At 45.4% G+C, this 24,925-nt stretch overlaps 1 protein-coding gene across 1 annotated transcript in view; it reads right to left on the bottom strand.

The window, feature by feature from the left end:
* Positions 1 to 24,925, bottom strand: part of DSCAM (DS cell adhesion molecule) — a 695,428-nt gene that overhangs the window by 39,179 nt on the left and 631,324 nt on the right. The window contains exons 25-28 of the mRNA XM_040249128.1: positions 20,763 to 20,951; positions 18,810 to 19,100; positions 15,284 to 15,460; positions 2,496 to 2,526 (exon numbers count right to left, since the gene is read on the bottom strand). Of these exons, the coding sequence (XP_040105062.1) occupies positions 2,496 to 2,526; positions 15,284 to 15,460; positions 18,810 to 19,100; positions 20,763 to 20,951 (688 nt within the window). The remainder of the gene's footprint in view (positions 1 to 2,495; positions 2,527 to 15,283; positions 15,461 to 18,809; positions 19,101 to 20,762; positions 20,952 to 24,925) is intronic.

Here is a 24,925-nt window from a genome sequence, read left to right as displayed (position 1 = left end):
CGATGAAATATATTCTGGTCCTCTGGTTCAATCATTTATTATTGAACATTTCTTTTTTAATTTTTTTAATTGGGTGATAATTGCTTTAGTTGTTTTGGTTTCTGCTGTGCGACTACACAAATCAGTCATAATTATATATATATATCCCCTCCCTCATTGCTTTTACTTCTAAATTAATCCCATAAAAATCCACCTATGTGAGGAGCTTGGAAATTGTCCTCCTTTTCAATCACTTTCATCCTTTGGGAGAAAACTACCTTAAATATCTTAAGTGGGAGTAATTACTAATTTTAATGTTCCTAATTTCATGTTGGCAACTGTCACCTGCTAATATCATTACTGATTCCTGTTCTTATCAACACGTGGTCTTTCTTTCATGGTAACTGCCCCTATTAACAAAGAAGGAAGAAGACGTTTTCTGACGTCTTACCTGGAATTCATGAGGGAGAGAACACAGCAGAGAAGCTAACACCACATCACGCTAATGGAACAAATGTTGCCCTTGTCAGGAAATGCAGACCTCCCCCTAGGGACATGGGCTTTGGGCAAGGTTGATGGTCTAGGAGATGACGAGGGAAGTGGCCAGAAGCTATCTGGGAGGACACACAGCTGCAAGCACCAGACTAGGGCACAGATCAGTGAGGTGGACTGGGCTGGAGACGGACGGGCCCCTGGGTTGAGCAGATCACACCCACTCTAAAGGGGCATCAAAGGCAGGTGCAGACAGCCGTGGTCATTGAGGCTGTGTCTAGTGTGGTCAGAGCACTTCCAAGAGAAGCCAGAAAGCCATAGTTTTGTGTGAAATGTCTTGATTTTTAAATGCCATCAACAATTTCATATTTGTAAGACTGCATTATAACTTACTGTATTAGATAATTATTATAAACCAAATGACTCTGGCTTGTTCTCCAGAAGTTTTGTCAGATCTGTTCAGCACAAGTGCACATGTGTCTGGCAGCCTTCCCTGTGACCACTAGCCAACAAGGATGGGCTTGCACAAAAGCTTGGGCCCAAGACACTTCATACAGCTTTTCATAATCTTCTCATGCAAGTTTGATCTAGTGTGATGGGATTAGACAGATGAAGGAGATATTTTACAGGCCATTTGAATCTCTGAGCTCCACTCCAAGCTCCAGATTGGTGCTAGCAGCTTTACTGGAAGCTTAAAAAGCATCCTCAGTTCAACATGACCCATGCAAGTCCTTTCATTCTGACCAATATCCCCTTCCTTTGCCCTATATTAAAAAGGTCCATACACAAATCTACCACCCTAATCTCGGCATATGGCACCAATGTTTATCTAACTGCTCACACCAAAGATTCCAGAGTCATCCTTGAGTCTTTCATTATCTGTTACTAACAATTCATATTGTTTTAAAACACAGCATAGGCAAACAAAGGTGTCTGTGAGAAATGTAATCCATGGGCCAATGGTAATCAACCTCTGTCTTAGGTCTTCAGGATACTGCTATGGACACGTCTCTTTGTGAATGATAAAAAAGTACTACTTTGATACGGAAGGGTAAGGAAGGAAGTTAAAGCCAACTGTGGTGGAGTAGGGTCTGGGAAGAGACCTTATATCCCATTGTTTTTATCTTCTACATTAGTCATCCTAGAATGACAATATCAAAGTCACCATCGGGGCCCTGATGTTTTTCTTTCCTTTTTTCATTTTGGTTGTTCCTTGCAGGATCTTAGTCTCTTCATCAGGGATCAAACCCAGGCCCCAGGCAGTGAAAGTGCTGACTCCTAACCACCAGACTGTCAGAGAATTCCCCTGACATTCTTCTTACCTGGTTCCTAGACACTGATTATCCTCCTGTTACTTTTGGTTTAAATTTTTATTATAGACAGTGCAAATATTGGATTGGCTTGTACAGTTATGAACATGCTCTTATTCAGTTATGCCTAGTTGTTCATCTATTCAACAGCAAGAGTGGAACAATTATATTGCTGATTTCTCCTAACTCAGTGATGAGACAGGTTGTGGCCTCTGAGGCCAGACTAAACAGACATTTGCAGCAGAAGTTGGTGGGTGCTCTGCTGGAGGGGTTGCTGAAGAAGCCATGGGAGGTGAGGGCAAAGAGAGTTTTTATTGATCAGCCCATCAATTTGAACCTTTCCTTTTGTGGATTCCTTCTCACCTGGCTAACGTTAGGAAGAAGGCTTGACCTCAAGGTGCCATATTTCGTGGAAGCAAAACCAAAGCTTCTTATTGATACTTATAATGTGTCTCCTTATTCTCAGGTTAATGGGAAATATGCTATTGGTTGAGTCTAGCCAATAAGACGACTACCTACAGGTGCATAACTGTGCATTACTTGGTATCTACTCCAACTAGGCATTACATGGATATTTAGTTTCCTAGAATGAAAACTATATGTCAGATAGAAAATGGATTATCAAGACTGTCATTAAACAAAAAGAAATCATCAAAACAAGTTGGAAATTGCTCTTTTAAACATGACATTTAGGGTACTAGGTCTTTTTCTTACCTCATGAGCATTTCAGCTAAACTCTTTGCATCTGGGGAAAGAAAGCAAACATTAGTACAAGATAAACAACTCACTAACATTCACGTAAGCATTTCTGACAAATATTCTACAGAATCAGATAACAATAGCCATTTTTAAATGTAATTGTATATTGAGATCACTACTAATAACTGAAACTTTTATGGATTCCTTATTTCTTCTAAATGAGGCACATATAAATAGCCACAAAAATTCTCAGATATGTGATAAAGGCAATGGCAACCCACTCCGGTTACTCTTGCCTGGAAAAGGCCATGGATGGAGGAGCCTGGTAGGCTGCAGTCCATGGGGTTGCTAAGAGTCGGGCATGACTGAATGACTTCACACTATTCATTTGTCACTTTTCAAAAACTAACTTTATTTCCAGAAGTCAGAAAATGAACATCTTAAAAGTAATTCATTATATAGTACAAATTCCATTCTTTTTGTTATTAAAATGAAAAAGCTTATGATCTCTTAAGTCATTATTAGAGAGCTATGCATCTGTTTGGTTGATCAAAGAATTATATACATTGCATATCACTATGTCTGGAAACCTAGATGTTTATTTCAAACTCAGAAATAAAACTTTTAAAAATTTCTTTCCGCTGAGGATACTGTTTACCAAGACCTGGTTACTGTTAGGTAAAGATGACCAGGACACCAAAAGAGTGTCTAATAGGCTTTTAATGGGGAAGTGCTCCCGGGCGGGGTTCCTGGACCCGAATGAGGCAGGTTGAGGAAGTCCGCGCCCATATCGTGTTGGAGGTGGCTTATATACGATCGTTGCGAGGGATGGTCAGGTTAATGGATGGGGGTTCGGATAGGTCACCAGGCCCAGGTGTCACGGGCTGATAGGTCCTTCTACATGGCTGGGGTGGGGCGGCTTTAGCTGGCGAAGTGTGCTGTCATTGGTCCCCGGGATCTGGGATGCTCCTTCTGTTAGGGATTTCCCTCACCAGCAGGAGGGAGAGGAGGGGCAGCCCATCATGGCCCCCGGGGTCCGGCCTTACAGTTACCACTCCCAATAAAAGAAATCCTGCCTAAAAATGATGTAAATTTTATAAAAACTTTTTGGATGGCATCATTTTAAAATTCTAATTTCCCTTAAAATATAATTTGTTCCTTTTACACATTTTTGTCCTGGCAAAAAAATGAATGCTTCCTTTCTAAGAACACAAGGGCCTTCATATTTTTCTTTCAATTTTCTTTAAAAAGCTTTGATGTTAAATGTTCAATGAATGGAACTTTCTGGGAATGGATTCAGCTGACTCTGAGTGTGAGTGAAGCAATGCATTTGTGGGAACTTTTTGGTGTTTGGGGGCTGACCCTTGAATGCAGTCGCTTTTGTGTCAGGTAGCAGGATGCTGTAACTGGGAGGTATGGACGGACAGTCACAGGCATAGCCACACACAGGCAGTCATCCCGTGTACCAAAGCACTGCTCTTCAAGTCAGCGGTGCCAGGTCCCACCTACGAGGAGGCCCCGGGCTTGTGCACAGATGGGTTCAGTCTGGGAAGTGAAATAGCTCCCTTCACCCCATCCATATGGCAAAGCAAAGAAGGCAAAGCAGCACTGAATTTCCCATCTTGTGGCTTTACATTTATCTGCAAAGACAAGATAAGCTTCTTCTCTTCCGGAATGATTTAACACTTGCAAAGTAGATATACATATACACACATATAAGGTGCCAGAAGCTTGGGATTAATTAGCTCGATGGAACAACCAGCACTGGCTAGTTCAATGCTCTGAAAAGAGGCTGGAATTCCAAAGAGTAAAATGCTGCAAGTCAGCTCACCATGTGAAGGGAACTCAGACTCAGACATCTTCAGGATGGATCTGCGGTCCTTGTTCTGACACCATCATTATTCTTTTTCTATTCCTGAAGCGAATCACCACAGCTTTCTCTCCTGTGATTTTTTTTTTCCCTATCAATGTGCCAAGGAAAGATAGCTTCCAACCAGTGGGGATAGAAGTCCCTCTGGTACTGACAAGCTCCAAAGCAAAATTTCTGTGTCTACAATTAATAGGCAGCTTCATCCACAGGCTTTGGTACCCAAAGTCTCTTTGGTCTACCCTTCCCTATGCTCATCACCTTATAGTGGATCCCTTTCTCTGTCTATCTTGACTACTATTTCCTCCTTCTGATTCATCTGAAACTGTGAGCAACATTATATTCATGGAAACTCACTTTTTCTCTGAGTCCCCCATGAGGAAGCTGAGAGCTGGTGGAGTGTGAAGCTGGCAGAGAGTCTGGATGATACAGCTGGCATCAGGGACCAGGCATGAATGTCTCCTGGGGTTGGGACCAAGTGGACTAGGGTCACGTGCTAGGAACCCGGATTACTTAGGACTGCCAGCCCATGTCCCCTTTATACCCATCTGCCTGGGAATTTCTGAGCCCTCCTTCAGAAATCAGGAAACTGGGATCCAGATACATTCAATCATTTGCTGCAGCTGAGTAGGAAATCATAACTAGTATCTGTTGATACAAACTCTTTTAAAATCATTATCCTCAAAGCTTTATATACTGGAGTGGGTAGCCATTCCCTTCTCCAGGGGATGTTTCCAACCCAGGGATTGAACCCGGGTCTCCTGCATGGCAGGTGGATTCTTTACCATCTGAGCCACCAGGGAAGCCCTTTATCCATAGAGGGGGACACATGTCATATCCTTAGGGCCACACAGAGGAGTGCATTCCTCATGACAGCTGACCAAGGGACACACCCTGGAGGGCACTCTCAGGCTGGGTCAGTTGGAGAGCAAGTAAGACTGATATCACCTTAAAGAGAGCACACACTAACAGGAAGAATGCTCCAGGGCGCAGAAGGAGCCAGTGGTGGATTCTGAGCTCCTTCAGGAAGCAAGGAAACAGCAATTTGGGTGTAGGCTGAGATGCCTGGCTTCAAACATATCGAGTCCTTTAATGTATTAAAGTAAATTGTGTGTGTGGGGGGGTGCTGATTTGGAAGTCAGTTGGGAGAGATGTTAAGGATATGATGGGTTCTGGGTCTTCTGTTCATACAGGGGGTGGGGAGAAGAAAAGGAAGAACTCTGGACACTCTCCTCTTTAGGGGCAAGAAGGGGATGTGGGACAAATTAAGAGAATATTTTAAAAATCATGGAGTCGTGGTATCTTAAGAGCATCACAGACTTTTCAAATCCTCCTCTAATAAATGTCTGAATCCCTTCCACAGTGCCCTAGACAGATGCTACAATGAGCTGGGGCCAACAGCAGCCCCAGGGAAGACAATACCTTTGCTGACCAGACGGTGCCGACATCTCCTCCATCACTGACCTGGCTTCCATGTCTGTTGAGGGCTCCCCACTCAACACATCAGTCTCCCTAGGACTTTGGCTTTTTTCTCTCTCCCCAGTTCAATTCTCATTTCCTCATCAGCATCTCCCTCTTTGGTCTGCCCAGCTCCAGACTCTCAGCCCTCTAAGCAGTTTGCCCACAGCAGAAAGGGCAGAACTGGCTCTGAGTCACACTGCTCACTTGATCACATCTGTACTCTGAAATTCTCAAAGAAGACTCCTTGCCAATAGGACTCCTCAGCTCAGGGTACCAGCCTCCTGTGCGGGACCTAGTTGTCTTTCTAGCTTGGTTCCCTCTCACTTTGAACCGCCAACCCTCTCTGAGTTTTCTGCTCTTGCATTCTCTGCCGAGAGCCCCCATGGTTTTGTTCTTCCAAGCCCTTGCCCCACCCTCCCCTCAGACGTGACTTGCTCTGTACACCCTCCCGACCCAGCAGGTGACGCTGGCCTTCTGGTTCCCTGGGCTTCTGAGGACCTTTGCACCTGTCTAGCATCTCCACATCTGTTCAGCTCAGTCTTGGCACTTTGCATCAAGACTTCCTGGTTTCACACTGTCTCTCTAATGGCCCTTTTGTCTTTATCTCCAGCCTCTGGTATAGTAAAGTCACACAGTCTTTTCCTGAAGATACAATTCGTTATGAAAAACACCCTCCTATTCTTGTGTTGAAATCCCTTGATGTAATTTCTCCTTGGCTATAAGAAAGGCACCTTCTGGAACCACTGAGAAGCCATTTGAATATTTCCAGGTAGCTGGCATGTCTGAGTTAGCTTGGCTTCAGTGTTCTCTTTTTTGGGCTGAATTCTCTAATTTTCTCAATCACTCCTCAGATGGCAGAATTTCTAGGCAATTTTCCACTTGAGACTCTCTTCTATGGAAGACCTGTGATTTCTTGTTGTCCTTTGAGGCTGAGCCCAGAAACTGGTAATTTTTTTGCTAGTCTCTTACCCACTGTTGGGAACACAATCCTCATTATATGTTATGTAAATGAATTTTCACAACTTATATTGGAGACTTTCCAATTATCCCTATTAAATTTTATCTCCTTGGTTTTAGCCTTTCATCCTTTACTACATTAGCTCCCACCTGGATTTATGCCATCTCAGAAATCAGCTTAGCTTGCCTGTATTTCAGCCCAGTGCTGTAACCTGGTCCTCTCTTCTCCATCAACCGTGTCAAAGTGCAAATAGGATTGTCCAGGCTGTGGCTGATCCCTATCATATCCTCTGATGCTCACAAACTATCCTATAACCTAAACCAATTTACTTCAATCTACAGTTTCTAGAACTTACTGTTTTTCGAAAATGGGTATGGAGTATACTTCCTAATACCTCTAATCTGATTGTTCAAAGATGATGTACAAAGGTCCTTGGGAGCATGTCTGAAATCATTTTGTTCAGAATCTTAAAAAAAATTTTTGGGGGGGATTTTGCAATACTTTGGCCACCTGATGCAAACAGCCGACTCATTGGAAAAGACCCTGAAGATGGGAAAGATTGAGGACAGGAGGAGAAGACGGCAACAGAGGATGAAATGGTTAGAAACGGCATCACCGACTCAATAGACATGAGCTTGAACAGATTCTGGGAGAGAGTGGAGGACAGGAAGCCTGACGTGCTGCAGTCTATGGGGTCACAGAGTCAGACACGACTGAGTCAGTGGACAACAACAACGGAGGGGAACCACACAACACCTTTGCTAATCTTTCCAGTGAGAGAAAACGTCCCTCTTGGGGATTATCACTGCATCAACTGGTGCCCACACTTTGGTTTTCATCATCTGGGGTCCTGTGTAACAGTTTGTTGTAAGCCTGGCTTGCCTGATCTACTAGCAAGGAGTTAGGAAGATGACTTTAGGCAGCATCCTCTCCAGTCCTCCCAAAATCACTAGCACACAGTAGGTTTTGAAACAGTAAATCAATTTAAATAATCAGGGGCTTTGATGATTTTCTCAAACAACCCGATTTATCCTTTTTCCTTTTCCTTCCTTCCATCTCTCCCTCTCTTCCTTTCTCAAAATCCCCCTCATCCTTCCTTCTTTTTCTATAATTCTTGTTTCACATTTTCTGGTCTGAATAGCACTTCTCTTGGTTCACACCAAAGTAAAACAGATGCTGAGTCCGTTTTCTTCTACCTGCCATCTGTTAAGATGAGAACATCATCTCAAGTCTTCTTTTGCTTCTTTCCCAACACAGCTCCACGCTCTTTTGTGTTGTCTGCCACTTTTTTCCCCCACAAATTTCAGCTCAGTCTGAGAGACTTTTTGACACCTTTCTAAAGCCCTGGCTGTTTCTCTATACCTGTCATTGGCTCTGTGCTCTTCCCTTCATCTTTCAGTCTAGGAGATGATGGAGACAGATTACCAGGCTTTCCCAGTGATGCTCAATGATGGAAAAAAAGTGTTTCAAAAAATTACATGTGGTAACACTCTGGATGTGCAAAGAGGGCTGGAAGATGATAGCTGAAAGGAGAATTTGGGGATCTTAAGGTAAGTGACCCCCTGCCATTAGGAGAGCATTTTCATTTGAGGGGTTGGGGGAGCAGTGAGACAGGATTCAGAGGAGCTTGTGAGACATGATGTAGTTGACTGTCAAAGAGTCTTTCAAGAATTCAGAGGAGAAAAGAAGTGGAGAGAAGGGCAGTAGGATAAGGATAGGCAAGCCAAAAAAGGAATCCTTTTTCTTTAAATATAGGGGGGCCTGGGTAGTAATGAATATAGAGATAAGAAATGAACAAACCAAATATCTTTCATGGGGAAAAATAAAATGATAAAGTCATTATTGATTCTGTGTTAATACACTGATTCTATGTTTAATTCCATGTTTCTTTGACGTATCTCTTTAAGCTAGCTTAATAAGGGTGCGACAGACTATTTCTTTCCTGAATGTTCCAAAACTGAAGAAGTATCGTGGAGAAAGGATTGGGTAGAAAAAAGTGATCTCAGCTCTCCTGCTAGTACCTACCTAACTGATGGGTGGTTTTCAAGTTCCCTTCAGTTTTCATGTCAGCAAAATAGAGCACAATAGCGTCAAGATGTCAAGTTTATTCACACCTATTTGCACAGCTATTAAGAGACTAAAGCAGGACAGTATAAAGACACGGAAAAAGGAAGAAGAAAGCATGGAAAATGCTAGCATTTTGTCAATTAATTGTGATTCAGTCAGTTTTCAGGAAGAGGCATCCCAGCTGGGTAAAAGCATCACAGGGTGGTTCCTCCGTTCCCTATTCTTTGAGAACCATCTCTCCCAAGGGGTCTGCACTTGAGTTAGGCGTTCTTATCAACAAGGCAGAACAGGCCTCCAGCACTGCGGCTGTGCTAGTCCTGAGCACATGCTCTAATGTTTATTTTATTTTTTAAAGACTTTTTTTGATGTGGACCATTTTTAAAGACTTTATTGAATTTGTTATTAATAAAATATTGCTTCTTTTTTTATGTTTTGGTTTCTTGGCCACAAGACATGTGGGGTCTTAGTTCCCTGATCAGGAATGGAACCTGCCTCCCCTGCACTGAAAGTCAAAGTCTTTAAGCACAGGACTGCCAGGGAAGTCCCTTATGTTTCTTTTAAAAAGAGGATTCTCATTCATAGGCACATCATCACACTTTCATCTCCAAAGTCCTAGTTACGAGAATGGAATTTGTTTTGCTTCATACCTCTCCGGGGCAATCACATGCACAGGCCTCCCAAACACAAAACCAACTTGAGAGCAGCGGATTTGCCCCTGCTTTGCGAGCCTGCTAAATTGCTTCAGTCGTGTCCAAATCTGTGCAACCCTATGGACGGTAGTCCACCAGGCTCCTCTGTCCCTGGGATTCTCCAGGCAAGAACACTGGAGTGGGTTGCCCTGCCCTCCTCCAGGGCATCTTCCCGACCCAGAGATTGAACCACATCACTTACATCTCGGCAGGTGTGTTCTTTACCTAGTGGGTGCCACCTGGGAAGCCCCTTCTCCTGCTTTAGCACCTCTCAAAAGCTCTTACTTGCAAGCTCCCTCACAACAACCCCTGCTTTTCTGGGGAATTGAAAGGGAGCTCATAAAGCAGTTATTTTCCCAAGGGCTCTAAAACCTTCATTTACATTTTTATAGGCTCACAAAAAGGACCCCCAATCATCTAGTCAAATGAAAGCTGATTCCAAAGCCATGACAAAATACATAACCCAGAAAAGAAGACCATATATTCTTGCCATCTCAGAAAACTGGAATACAAAAATGGACAAAATAGAACCCACAGGCAGGGCAAAGCCCTGGGTTGAGACCACCTGGCTCCCTCCTGCTCCTGCCTGCACCCCGCCCACCCCTGTGCCCCCATCCCTCGCTCCGTGGCTGCCATTGGCCTGGCTCTGTTACCTTCCCGCTATTCCTGTGCTTTCCCACTGTAGGATAAAGAAACCCATTTTAAAAATTTAGTTCTGCCATAACACACTTGAAGCTTTGAAAGGATGATTTTTAAGAAATGAAGGTCAAAAGGCCAAAGAGAAAGAAAACAAAAAGGAACGAAGAAGGAAGAAAATGCAAAGCTGAGAACTACAGTTTCAGAATTCTGATCCCATCTCAGCCCTCTGATCCCATCTCAGCCCCAACTGGGACATTTATCAGTTCGGCAGTGACGTCTCTGGGGGGCCCACCCACCACTCTGTTTGCATGCATATGACTCAGTGCCATCATGGCCACCTTTATACCCGTCTACCTTGACTCCAAGTGCCTCTGAGTTCCCAGATGCACACCTTTCTTCCTTTAGATTATCAGAGTTCAAGCTAAGTGTTGGTTTTACAGAGGAGGAGAGATTTAGCTCAGATATTTGCAGAGCAGATAAATGGAATATTAGAACAGTCATGGCCCACCCCTTCAGCCGTGCCTGTGGATGACCAAAGGCCACATTCTCTTTAGGAATGGTCTTCCGGAACTAATCGGCTTTAAACTATTAATCCATTTGAAACCATGTTTCAAATAATAAATATGCTTCTGTTCAAGGGAAGAAGGTCAGATTTTACGTCATCCACTGATTTTTATCTTTAGCTTATTTGAAACGTTGGAAGCAGCTTTTTGGCTTGGCACTGCCAGTTGACCCATGCTGGTTGGGTACTTTGCATCCTCTTGGGTAAACTCATACTAAGAGGGGAAGCTTTTAGTGACCCTGGCCTTGATTACTTGACATTGGAATCAAATTTTTATAATTTGGCACTGCTGGGATCATGGGCCCAGCCAGTGATTTATTCTATAACCTTGTACTTCAAAGGAGCTAGTAATAGGAAAAAATCAGGGCATCATTTAAAGCAAAATGTGGCTTCTGAACTTGTGGATAAGGTTATAGATTTTTTAAAAAAGGTAGCACTTGAAGACAATTTAGACTTTAGGAGGTCGTTAAGCTCTAAAATTAGTAATTCACTCAGGAAGGAAGAATATAGGTTGGCTAAACTGCTTGAGTCCCATTTTCTTTCTTTCTTTTTTAAAAAAAATTTACATAAAGCACGTTATGGTGCGTTATCTAACTAGGTTGCTTGTTGATACAGTGAAACAAACCTACTTATAAACACTGAGTAGCATATAGCAATCGAACAAGGTCAATGGCATGGAGTTGATCTTACAGTGTTCATTAGGAACCCCTGCAGTATTTTCCTATAATTCAAATTTTCCTATTTCCAGTTTTGATCCTGAAGAGTAGTTGCTCAGGAAATACTGACCTATTACTAGAAATGTCCTTATTTTACACAATAAAATATTGTATGAAGCCATTCAATCTGTAAATATATTTGAACTCATTCTAACCCAGGGACATGATCTGTGCCTTATGTGGGTCAGGTAGTAACTGAGTGATTCTACTAATGGACTCTGTTTAATAGATGGGCACCTACTACCTTAAACTCTGTGGCTCTAGTTTCCTCCCACGAGTGAATGAGAAACATGTTGTATTATTAATTAACATACCAGTTCAAGGGCCCTTCAAACCTAAAAGACAGATGTTTGAGGGGCAGGGTCTGGCCTTTTGGGCTTCCCATGTGACTCAGTTGGTGAAGAATCTGACTGCAATGCAGGAGACCTGGGTTTCATCCCTGAGTCAGGAAAATACCCTTGGGGAGGGCATGGCAACCCACTTCAGTATTCTTGCCTGGAGAATCCCATGGACCAAGGAGCCTGGTGGGCTATAGTCCACAGGGTTGCAAAGAGTTGGACATGACTGAGCAACTAACACTTTCACTTTCTTTTCTGGCCTTTCATTGATTCTCCCAATAGCCCTAGTCACTCACTCTGCCCTTTTATGGCACATTTTTTAATGTTATAGAAAGATGAGCATATCCCACATTAGCCTTTGCTGACTGCCGCTAGGGTATCAGCTTCCATTATCCTAGGACAGAATCTTAGTAACCTTTCTTTTCTCTCCAGGACCTGGCCAAATTCTTGTGATCAAATAGAAATGGTTAATAAGAAAATTTTACAGTTTTAAAAAATTTTGCATCTGGTCCATGGAAGATAATCAGCGAGAATGTGTTGAACTGAATATTTTAGTGTATCCAAAGTAAAACCTGCCGTTTGGAAGGCTATGGAATGAGGTATCTGATCATTTTCCCTTCTTCCTGCCCTCTCCTCAAACTCTTGACTTGGAAGCTTTTATTAGGCAAGTAAAATGCAAAACTGCAGATACCTTTGTGCCCTGCCAGCTACTTCTCTGGGATTCTTTGCTCCTCAGCATCTCCCATGAATACATCTTTGCCACAGCACTTATTTTCTGCCCCTGCTGAAACCTTTGTGTTAGCTCTCTCTCTCTGCTCCGGCACAAAGAAAACAAACTCGTTTCCGGGGAATGAAAGGCTGGACTTGAGGATGTGATGAGGCGCTCTCTGTACCGAGACCAGTGACAAAACAGTGGTGTTGGATGGCGGAGGCGCCAACAATAAAAATGCCAGCCCAGGATATTTTCTAGACAGAGTCCTTGCAAGGCAATAACGAAATTACAAGGGACTGTGAAGAACAAAAAAAAGGGACATCCCACCTGCCACCGGTCTGACTCAAAGGCACCAGGAAGAATACGCAACAGCTTTAGCATCTTTTTCTTGCTCTTGGCAGAGAAGAGCGAGGTTGGGGTGTTCAAGTTGTTAAATAGAAGAGGAAAATCAGACAAGAGCTGGGGAGGTGAAAGGAAGCAACGGGGGCCCGGGCAAAAAGAAAAGGTGAATTTAGCAGAGGCAGGGGGCAGATGCTGAGAAGGATTTAGTCTTTAACACATTTGTAGGTAAACCCTTGTGATCAAACAGGAATGATGGATGAGAAAGTGTTACTATTGGTTTTTAAGAATGTTATATGGACAATTTCTAGTCTTCTAAATGCAGCCAGTTCAATCTGTCTAGGTGCAACAAGAACAGACAGCCTTGGTACCTCAATAACAATGCCCCTAAGGCCAGGCTATGGGTTTCTGTTTTTGGTTAAAAAAAAGGGTGGAGGGTTTTTAAAAAGTCCTTTTGGAGGCTTTCCTAGTGGTCAGTGGTAAAGAATCCACCTGCTGATACAGGAGATACAAGTTTGATCCCTGGTCTGGGAAGATCCCACATGTTGTGGAACAGCTAAGCCCTTGCGCCACGGCTACTGAGCCTGTGCTGTAGAACCTGGGAGCTGCAACTATTGAGCCCATGTGCCTAGGGCCTGTGTTCCATAACAAGAGAAGCCACTGCAATGAGAAACCCTTGTACCACAACCAGAGAGTAGCCTCTACTCACCACAACTAGAAAAAAGCCCATGCAACAATGAACACCCAGCACAGCCAAAACTAAATAACTAAAAACTTATTTTTTAAAAAAGTCCTTTTCGTATTTTAATGATGAACACTTGTGAGCAGAATCCCATACAGCACGCCTGATACTGAATTTCTCAATAGATTAGGCAATACAATGTTTTTGTGATGCTGTTCTCATAAATGGCACCCCCTTTCTTCCCCAGTTGCAATTAATTGCTTCCTGTTTTGTGCTTACTGTCCGGTGAGTGTATGCTCCTCGGGTCTGTCTCATCACAACAAAGATTTGGAGTGACCCACATTAAAGCCCTCGGCACGTCCCAGCTCTCGGGTCTTGGACAGACCATGTTATAGCTCTTAGATAAATCAGTGTTACAGCTCTATTTTATTTAGAAAATAGCAAGAGAATCCATCCTTGAGGCCTGAGGGCATGCTGACCCAAAGACGCGAAGAGAAGAGAGTGGGGGAGCATGGCAGCGTGCAGGAGAGAGACAGAGAGAGAGACCGCGCTTTGGGTCCTCTTTTTATATGCTTTTTCCCTCCCCCTGGGCCTGCCCTATGTAAATTGGGCTAGCCAGGAGTGCTCTTTGTTCTACCTGAGGTCCTCACTCAGGTCCTCGGAGTCCTTTGACATTCCTTTGTTCTATTTTCTCAGGCTTTTCCCTTCCTTGTCTTTTAGCCACCTCTATTTTGGACTCCTGTTTCCTATACTACCTACCTAACAGAGCTATATCAAGAGGATGCCCTGGCTATGAGAAGACAGGTGGAAATATCCCCCTGTCCCACTGATCTAACTGGTCTCTGGTTAATTAAGAGGTCAACGTCCAGATCTACCAGCAGGGCTTGGGGATATCCCCAGACATCTTAAGGACAGAGCTTCCAGGCTTGTCTTTCAAATGCAAATTTGAAGAACATAGGGGATGCTGCATTCCCCTCACTGCACTGACACTAAAGTGCAAACAGCCTGTATATGCATTCTACCGAAGCTTGGATTTACTCAATATCCTGACAGGTAAAGAGGAGGGACACAGAGAACTCTGCCCTGTCCAGGGCTTTGTATTGGAAAGAACTCATTGTCCTCACACCCCAGAGCCAGGGCCAGCAGGGCTGTTGCACAGGACCTGGAAATAGCTCCTGTGCTCAGAATCTACAGAGCTGGGCATTGTAATAATGGTGCTGCTGACAATGGCTCTCATTTGGCCCAAGTTATTATCATCTATTATTTTATTTTCTATTAGTTAAAGCGAAACTCTTACACCAGAATTCTGCTCCAATTTCTAATTCAGGAAAGCGTGCGTTTTCTGCCTCACAATGCTTTCCCGGGACCATAAACCCTCAATTTCCTCTTCCCAGCAATAAAACCGTTCTCATTTCCAGAGTCCATCAGACAGGTCTTTTTAAAGGAGGCCGTAATTGGTGGCATTGCTGCAGAGACTGAAAATTAAAGAGTGGTTGTTGGCAAACCCACGGGAAAGTCATTCTCTTGGTCTGCCCTACTGACAAGTTAGGATTTAGGACACTTGAAAGAGGTTGGCTTTCACCCAGTTTCTGAGTAGTAACTTTTGTATGACTTGCCCACGAGGCCCTGACACTCTGCTCAAGGAATATCAAGGGTCACAGAACCAGGCAGCCTGGGGTTCTAGCCCAGAGAGGGAAAGGCATTCGTGGGGTCAGATCCCCTCAGCTAGCTGTTGGTCCCGCTGTGCGGGGGGACGGCCGAGCCTCCGCTCACCTCTCAGCCGCTTCAGCCTCTGCTCACGCCTCCTCCTCCGAACCACCAGCAGGAGCACAAACAGCATCAGGACCCCCACCAGGATACAGGAGATGGTCACCAGCATCTTGAGCCCCTCGTTGGTTGTCAGCCCTTCATCGCTTTGGACAACTGACTTAATGAGTGGGGGGATTGTACCTGAAAACAGGGTCATGATGTTAGGTGGCTGTTAATGACGACAGTATGGCGGAGTTTTTAGGGATGATGGGTTATAAGAACCGCGCGAGTGATCCGAGGGCGTCCACGGAGATGAAGATGGAAGGAACTCTTCATCTAGGTCCTTGCTAATTTCTTTACTCACTCACTTCCCTCCTATGCTTACTCTACAGAAATGGAACTAGAGTCTGCGCAAAGGACAAAGCCCATTTCTTTGAAAGGGCCTTCACTGGTAACATGCTGGGTGCAGACACTTGAAAGCATAATATCCAGGCTGGGTGCTTTAAAAAGTCACATGCATTTACCTGGAGTTGAATGTCACCCAGAACACAATTGCGAGTGGCTGTTTGAAAAACTGCACATCAAAGAAGGAACAATGGGCTTGGCAAGTGGACAGAAGGCAGGCTTTGGGGAGACTGTACCAGATAGACCTGCTTAAAGGAGCTGAAAATCTCTTTTCTTTGGTTATTTCATTGCTTTTTATCATGGATGTAAGACCAAATCTACTTTTAAAAGTCTCATTTCGGGACATTAGAGCAAAATCAACTTTTCAAAGAGAAGCCATCCAGGTCTCTAAAGCAAGCTATTTATTGACCCTTATAATGCCCTGAAATTCAGATTATTTAGAATTACAAGGAAACACTTAAGCAGTCTGAACTCTGAGCTGCTTTAAGCTGCCTTCTGCTGAGAGGCTGAACAAAATGGGTCCAGAGATTCAAACACAGGCATCCCCTTTTATGGAGCTTGCATTTTGGCATCCACCACTATGAAAAGATGCTCCAGTCTTCTGTATTTTCCATGTAAAACAAGGGCCAGGAAGTCAGTAATTTAGGAAAAATAATGCAAAAATAATATAATTTCCCTTTGAACAAAAAGTGTCTTTGTCCTGCATTTAGTGAGTAGAGCAGGGATACAGAACACCAGGCCCCTCTGCTGTCTGCTAAGGCCAATAATATCATTCTTCCAACTTATAAACTCCAGTTTTGGCTGGAGCCCCAGGTCTGCAAATGCTCAGAACTCAGGTAAGAGGCACAAAAGGGGAGGCAGGTGGGGATGTGTCTGCAAAACCAAGATGACACAGGACCAGTACAAACACCTGGCTGAGGGAATGGCAGAAGAAAGAGTCCAAAAAAAAAAAAAACAGAAGAATCTGAAATCTGACTAGTACAGCCAGAAAGCTAATCATCAATGTTTGTTTTCTCCCAAATGAAAAAAAAATTCTTCAGGCCAAAGTGACACAAGAGATATTAAACCTATATATCCACAAGCTTGGTTCAAAGAAATATGTAACCTTTTTCAAGGAAAATAGACATACGCATTTTTCTTTCTAGTGTAATAAAATCATCTCAGATTTCAGAACATTTTACATGTAGGACGTTTTTCATGATTCTAATCTGAAATCTTGGATAAAGTGAGGATATTTCGTCTAGAAAATAACCATTTAAAGTCTGCAGAGCACTTTGTAAGTAAGAATGACAGTTTCAAATGCTGCATGTGAGAGGTTGCTAATTAAATGATTAGCTGTAAGCCTATCAACAACGTGCACCTTGAAGCTATGCACGCTGGACCGCACAGATTACAGTGAGGCTGGGTGTCAGAGTGGGATGATCGAAAGGCAATTAGTGGACGTCCATCATCTAAAGCAAGAAATATACTTTCTGCTCAAATGTGTACCCTGCTAGCAAAGGACTTTGGGGAGCCTTTAAACGCTAGAGAAAACGTCTGGTCAGCATCAAAGCCCTTTAGTTTGTCAGATCAAAGAATGAAACAGAGTTGGAGGAGAAAGCAGGTCAGATGTGCTGCTCTATGGGCTGATGCTCTGTGATGGAACCTCCTGAAGTGAAGTCATTGCTGATTGAGGCCAGGAGATTAGAGTGATGTGGCCCAGGAGGAGCAGGGCTTCTGAGGAGATGCCTCATATCTGGGAGCTGGATCAGGGGCCTTGACGGTGGGGGCCCAGGCTGGTATCACCAGCCCCAGGACTCCCACATAGGCACCTTCTTGCCTTCACCCCACCCAGGCCTGCAATGCTGGGGGCAAGCCTGTGCTGTGGCTGAGGAGGAGTTTGTGCAGGAAATTCCAGGGTGGGTTTACAGTGTGCCAGGGTCAAGACTGACCAGGACAAAATGCCTAAGGGAGGAGCTGAGTCCACATCACCTTCAGAGCATCCTTTGGTCATGTCCCAGGCTCCTTGGGTTTATGGACTCTCTTTTCTTAGGACAGGATAACCAGTACTCCAAGGAAGTTCCTGCCAGGGCTATAATTAAGGCAAGATCCTGAATGCACACAAGCAGAGGAGAGGACACCCCTTAGCCTTTCCAGTGAAGAATACAGTAGGGGCTGTTTGCTCAGGCACAGACTTTCTGGGTAAGTCACCCAGCACCATTGTCTGGCCTGGTGGGTAGATGCTGGACAGGGGCTCCGAGGGAGCTGAGCCCACAGCTCCAAATTATCTAACCAGAGGAGACTGTTTTTACAAATGAGCACAGCACCTAATTCAGCCACTGCCTTTCCCAGAGTGGACCACCACTGCAAAGCTACAAAAATCAGCTCAACTTGCTTCTAGTTAGGACTCTCTGAAATTCCCTGACTGCAGAACCATCAATGTCAGACTGTCTTTAGCTTCACTGGGCTTGACTTTGTTCAACATCAATAAATGGCCCACAATACTAGTTGTAGGAAAAAAAGGAGAAAAATGTCTCCCTCTTATTTTTGGTCAACTAATCATCATGAGACACCTTGCCTGGTTTTCAGAAACCCCTTGCCAATTGCATGTTTGTGTGTGTGTGAGCCTACGAATGTGTGCGTGTATGTACATGTGTGTGCATGCCCAGTTCCATCCTATGACATTATTCTATTTCTATCTGTGCCCCTGTTTCTTCTCAGAGACTAACATAAGCGCCTTCACTTATGGAAAACTGCTTTTGAACATGCAATTTAAGGGCTAAATGAGAGAAAAAAGAAAGCTGTTATGTGGTTTGGGATGGGGTGGGCGGAGGGGAGGAAGACAACAAAAGCAGTGTTAGCTCACAGTCATGACCAAGCACCAACCACTTGCAGAGAAGCCTTCAGCCCGAAGAGAAGTCACTCCTGCACCCTGACTGCCTAGTGAGGGTCCCCGGGCCTCAGTCCCTCCTTCCTGGAACTCAGCCATGGGCACATGGGTACCTGGTCTAGGGAGCCCTGCGGGGAGCAGACTGGACAGCCCCCAAGCCTAAGGGGATCTGTGGGCACAGGTCACATTGCGCCGAGGATGGATGTCGAATGGGAGAGGGACAGCAAGCTTGTGCACGTGTCCCGAGATGCAGGCGGGAGGCCAGGGCCAGCTTACTGCCATCGTAGTTGAGCGTGGCGAAGTTGGTCTGCTTCTCTGCGCAGCCCGCGCTGTTGCACACCCTCATCTGGAGCTCGTACCACGTGGCCTCCTGCAGGTCATACAGGATGTAGGACTTGGAGAGGGAGGTTCGCTGGGCCGTGGTCCAGACCGTGGTCCCGAAGGGTCTGTACTCGAGTGTGAAGGAGGTGATGGGGCAGCCGCCGTCATTCCAGCCGATGAGGTTGAGCCGCACGCGTGTGGTATTGATGCTAGCGAAGAGCTCCTGCTCCTTCGAGAACTGGGGCTCTGCGGAAAAGGCACAGGGGCCAGGCCACGGGGTATGTGAGTGAAGGTCACCAAGGTCGTCCTGCACTGCCCTTGGACTGATTCCCCACAGGCGAGGGGCTCAGTCCAAGTCTGGGTCACAGGCTACTTGCTACCTGTCCACTCTTTACCAGGATCTTATGAACCAACAGGCTGTCCCAGCCAAGATAATCTAGGAATGAAAGGGAACATTGGGCGGGTAGCGGTTATCTTCGTGAATCTTAGATTTCCCTGAAGAACAATTCTGTTCTCAGGTATGTGTTTCCTTGAGTGGTTTTTTTGTTTTTCAAGTTTGTTTTATTTGGTGGACAAAACTTAGGATGTCAGCCAAGGACACAGCCTCTCAGGTAGCTTTGAGGGATTCCTCCTCCTTGAGTAGTTTTGAAGGAACCACTGTGATGTGCTGGGCTGACGTGTCCATTCATGGACCTGACCCAAGAGAAGGCAGACTTGGACGTGGGAAGTACCCACAGCACCCTTATTGTCCAAGCGCCTCATACTGGAACCCAGGGACCTGACGGGTATATTTCTGCAGAAGTCAGCACTTCATCATCTGAGCCCTGGTGTTTGTTATCCAAAACTCAGCACTGCATCCAAATGACACCCTTGCCTGCTGATGTCTGGCGTGCCTGTCATGTGGTCCATGCCACTAGATGAGAGTCAGCGGGAGGAAACCTGCAGAGACTCTCTCTTTACCTCCTCACCTACGCTCACGTGCAGCTCCGTCCCTCCCTCCCGCTGCTGTTTTCGGGCTGCACATTTCACCTCTGAACATCACTGCCCTCGGGTTCGCCTCCCTGAAGGTCCACCTTTCAAAGGAAAAACCAACTCACGCTGAAGGTTAACAGTCAACCTCAGCGACTTCTCACCTGGAAAGCAGAGTCTATGAGGCAATGTGATAGTTATAAATAGAAAGGAGGAGGTGACAAGGGAGGAGGTCACCTTAGGAGAAGGTAAGAGGGCAAAGGTCACACTTCATGGCTACTCAGCCTGGGAACGGAGTAGCACTGTTGGCACCAAAGCCCTTGATTTTCAAATGACATTTTTTAAAAAATACATTTTTACTGAAGTATAGTTAATGTACAATGTTGTATTGGTTTCAAGTATAGAGCAAAGTGATTCAGTTATACATATGTGTGTGTCTGTGTGTGTGTGTGTGTGTATATATATATATATATATATATATATTCTTTAAAGATTCTTTTCCCTTTTAGGTCATTACAAAATAGTGAGTACAGTTCTGTGTGCTATACAGTAGGTCCTTGTTGATGATCTATTTTATACACAGTAGTGTGTATCTGTTAAATCCAAACTCCCAATTTAGTCCTCCTCTCCACCTTTCCCCTTTGGTGACCACAAGCTTGTTTTTTATGTCTGTGGACACTGATGTCTGCGGACACTCTTCTTTTAAACTACCAATGAAATAATTAAAAAAGAGAATCAGACTATTTTGTAAAGACCAGCCATCTCTTTCAGTATGCTGAAACACTGCCAGACCCATCCGGGGGTAACAACATTCAAGCTCACAGATCCATGATGCGTCTTTTGTGACTCCAATCTGCTGCCCGCCCCCCCGCCCCCCCCGCCCGCCAACTTTGATCTGAAAGACAGAGGATCTCTAGAAACAACAGAAGTCTTAAGTACCTTTGCCCAGTGTTTTCGCTTCTATGATCTCACTTATGCGCCCGGGTCCCACTCCGTTCTGTGCAGTGAGAGTGAACTTGTACCAAGTCCCACATTTCAGGTTTTCCAGGCGGTAGGAGCGTTCACTGGGGCTGATGGGAAAACTCCCCCACTGCTCACTGTTGTCCTCGGAGTACTGCAGTATGTATCCTTCGGAAAACAAGAGGCAGTCGTGGGAACGTTACTTGCTTTCCCGCGAATGTTTGGATTGCGTGCACGGTGAGTTCTCAGAACTGTATATCTTCAGAAGAGAATAACTGAGCTCCAGGACACTGCATCCCAGCTGGGAGAAGTGCTGTGATGACTTACTGATTATGAGATGTTTAGGCCACACCAGATGCTGCAATGCTGGGAGTGCTGGGCAGTGTAATGAAGTTGAAACCACGTTCTGCCCGTTCTCTTTAAAAGGTGTAGCCGGACACCCGATCTCTAAGTGGCTGACCTTCAGAGCACATGTGCCCAATCCTTGGGAACAGCTGTAGTCTGAAGCCGGGCTATTTATATATAGAATATATATTACGTGCTTGAATGCTAAGCCGCTTCAGTTGTGATTCTCTCTGACTGATTCTCTCTGACCCCGTGGACTATAGCTCATCAGGCTCCTCTGTCCATGGGGTTCTCCAGGCAAGAATACTGGAGTGGGGTGCCATGCCCTCCTCCAGGGGATCTTCCAACCCAGGGATTGAACCCGGGTCTCCTCCTGCATTATAGGCAGATTCTTTATGGTCTGAGCCACCAGTGAAGCCCTCATATATAAATTATGTTCTATATTCAATATATATTAATATATATTATACATATTAATATATAATATATATTATATACCAATATATATTATATTATTTGTTAAATATATTAATATATATAAAATATATTTTAAAACATCCCCCTGGTGGTTCAATGGAGAAGGCAATGGCAACCCACTCCAGTACTCTTGCCTGGCAAATCCCATGGACGGAGGAGCCTAGGGGGCTGCAGTTCATGGGGTCGCGAAGAGTCCGGCACAACTGAGCGACTTCACTTTCACTTTTCACTTTCAGGCATTGGAGAAGGAAATGGCAACGCACTCCAGTGTTCTTGCCTGGAGAATCCCAGGGACAGAAGGGCCTGGTGGGCTGCCGTCTATGGGGTCACACAGAGTCAGACATGACTGAAGTGACTTAGCAGCCTGGTGTTTCAAATGGTGAAGAAATCACCTTCAATGCAGCAGACCTAGGTTCAATTCTCAGGTCAGGAAGATCCCCTGGAAAAAGTGAATGGTAACCCACTCCAGTGGAGAAGGCAATGGCACCCCACTCCAGTACTCTGGCCTAGAAAATCCCATGATGGAGGAGCCTGGTAGGCTGCAGTCCATGGGGTCTTGAAGAGTCTGACATGACTGAGTGACTTCGCTTTCACTTTTCACTTTCATGCATTGGAGAAGGAAGTGGCAACCCACTCCAGTGTTCTTGCCTGGAGAATCCCAAGGGGTGGAGGAGCCTGGTGGGCTGCCATCTATGGGGTCACACAGAGTCGGACACGACTGAAGCGACTTAGCAGCAGCAGCAACCCGCTCCAGTGTTCTTGCCTGGAGAATCCCAAGGACGGAGGAGCCTGGTGGGCTACAGTCCTGAAGACTCAGAGAGCCAGACAAGACTGAGCTACTAACACTGTCACACTTTCACATTATATATAATATATATTTGGTTTTATAGAGAACCAGAGTTTTGGAGAAGGGGTAAGCTATCAAAAGGGGTAGGACTCTCCTCAGCCAACTCTGCTCAGTCCACAATCACTGTGTTGGGCATTATCCACAGCCTGTTACTCAACCACCTCACATAACCCTGCACATTACTAATTAACATCTCCAGAGCACTGACCAAGACACTGAGGTCCAGAGAGGTTAGGTGACCACACTTGGGTCTTACCAGCAGGATTCACATCCCACTGTCAGACTCTGAAGCCTGTGCTCCTGGGCCCCTGTGACCATGGAGACAACCCCCAACCCTGTTACAGCCTTCATCCCTGCCACGCCATCCACCTTCCTGGGGCAAATATGTCCTGTCTGCTCTGCCCTTGTCTCCTAAGCCTTCACACCCAGACAGCCCAGGACCAGCCTGCTTGATGTGTGGTGTCCTTATAGCAGCATGCTGGCATCTTCTCTCCTGCCCACGGAACTCCATTTTAACACCAGTAAGAAAGCACTTCTCACCTCCGCACCACAGAGCCTGCGAACCCCAGGCTGACAGCAGTCAGTGTTTTCCATGCGTCTCACATGAGGTCACCTGTCTTTAACTCCTTCTGCGGCCATCGTCAGTACCATCTCTACTGCTTCCTCCTTCCCTGCCCTCTGGCCCCTGCAGCCTTGGGGCCCTTCCTCTTTCCTGAGCTCTGTTTTCCCCTCCCTGTTCCTGACCTGCACTCAGCACTGGACAGGTGAGTGATGGATCTGGGTCTAGCTTCCACCGTCATATCCTAACTTCACCACTCCTTGGTGCCCCACGCATCATGGGGCTTGTGCTTTCCTTCTCATGTCCTCCATCTAAACCACTTCTAGGAAGTCTTTGCTAACCACTGGCCATGGGAACCCCCATGTCAATGGCTTTGGCCCCCACTGTATTTCAAGGATTTCTGGTCATCTTTGCTTGGAAACTCTTCTTTACTGAAATTGGCTCCATCTTTAGGACCTTCCACTCCATGCCCTTCCTGTAATTCTTCTCCCATGAATTCACACTTCCTCTGTCCATGCGATTCTCCAGGCAAGCATACTGGAGTGGGTAGCCATCCTCTTCTCCAGGGGATCTTCCCAACCCAGGGATTGAACCTGGGTCCTCTGCATTGCAGGCAGATTCTTTACCATCTGAGCCACCAGAGAAGCCCCTCCAGACCCAAGACTTTGTATCATTTGAGCCTTGAGTCCTAGGGTTCCTCAGACTCCTCCACTGGTGCCCCATTTTTTAAAGGTTCTCCACCCAGCTTAGAACCTCTGGTAGACCATCCTAACCAGAAGCCTGGTTTCACTCACTCTGGTGAGTCCTGGCCACACTTACCCTGCCGGTCACCAGCTTTGGTAACCTTGCTTCTCCTCTCTGTGCAGCTGGTCCAGCACCTTTTGAGCAAGTCATTAACCTGTGATGACTGTGACCACTGCAATCTGTGCCGTTTCCCTGCAGCTGGGGCCTTGTTCCTCTTGGCAATGGTTTTGCTTCCCCATTAATGACTCCCTGTGCATTTCCTATGGCATCTGTTACAGATTTTACCCATGCTCCTCAAACCCACAAACACATCCTCTCCCCTAATCATCCAACTATTTTTTAAAAATAATATCACCTTTTTCTTCCCTACAACAGGGAAAGATCCTCCCCTTCGCCCAGTAGAACACTAGTCAATATTTAACAATTGGCTCTTAAAAAAAGAAAAGCCCCTATGGGTAGCATTTTTGATTCTGGTGGTGTGCAAATATCCCTTTCCTGGCCTTGATTACTGAGGGCAAAGCTGGGAAGAGGAGCGGCAACTTGCTATCACGTGCTGAAACGAGCTGGCTCCGGACGCCACTGGCCTTGCTCTAAAATGGCTCTGTTTGTCTAGTTGTCTCTTCACCTTCCTCCTCTCTCAGAAGAAGGATGTCCTCTGCCTGCAGAAATCTATCCTCCAGCCTCTCCCAGCTGCTCTAGGACCCCTTTTGTCACTTGCTCCTTAATCTCATGCATTTGCAGTTGCTTCTCTGGGTTCTTTCTCTCTGCTTGGTCCATGTATTGCTCAGAATGTTCTCCCAATCCTATTGAGGCTGGAATCATCAGGCTAGCTCATTCCTTCAGTTTGTGAAAGTGGACATGTTAGTCACTCATTCATGTCTGACTCTTTGCGACCCCATGGACTGTAACCTGCCAGGCACCACTGTCCATGGGATTCTCCAGGCAAAAATAATGACGTGGGTTGCCATTTCCTTCTCCAGTGGATCATCCCAACCCAGGGATTGAACCCAGGTCTCCCACATTGCAGGCAGATTATTTACCCTCTGAGCCACCAGGGAAGCCCCTTCCTTCCATTTAAATACCCTTATTCTTTTCTACTCCTGATTGCAGAAGATTTGTGGAACTAGGGCACTCCCATCTTTTAGTCCATTCTAAATCAGAACAGTCACT

This window comes from Oryx dammah, unplaced genomic scaffold, assembly GCF_014754425.2.
Source record: "Oryx dammah isolate SB20612 unplaced genomic scaffold, SCBI_Odam_1.1 HiC_scaffold_2, whole genome shotgun sequence".
NCBI lineage: Eukaryota > Metazoa > Chordata > Mammalia > Artiodactyla > Bovidae > Oryx > Oryx dammah.
Note: the sequence above shows the minus strand (reverse complement) of the source record. Positions and strands in the feature narration are given on the sequence as shown.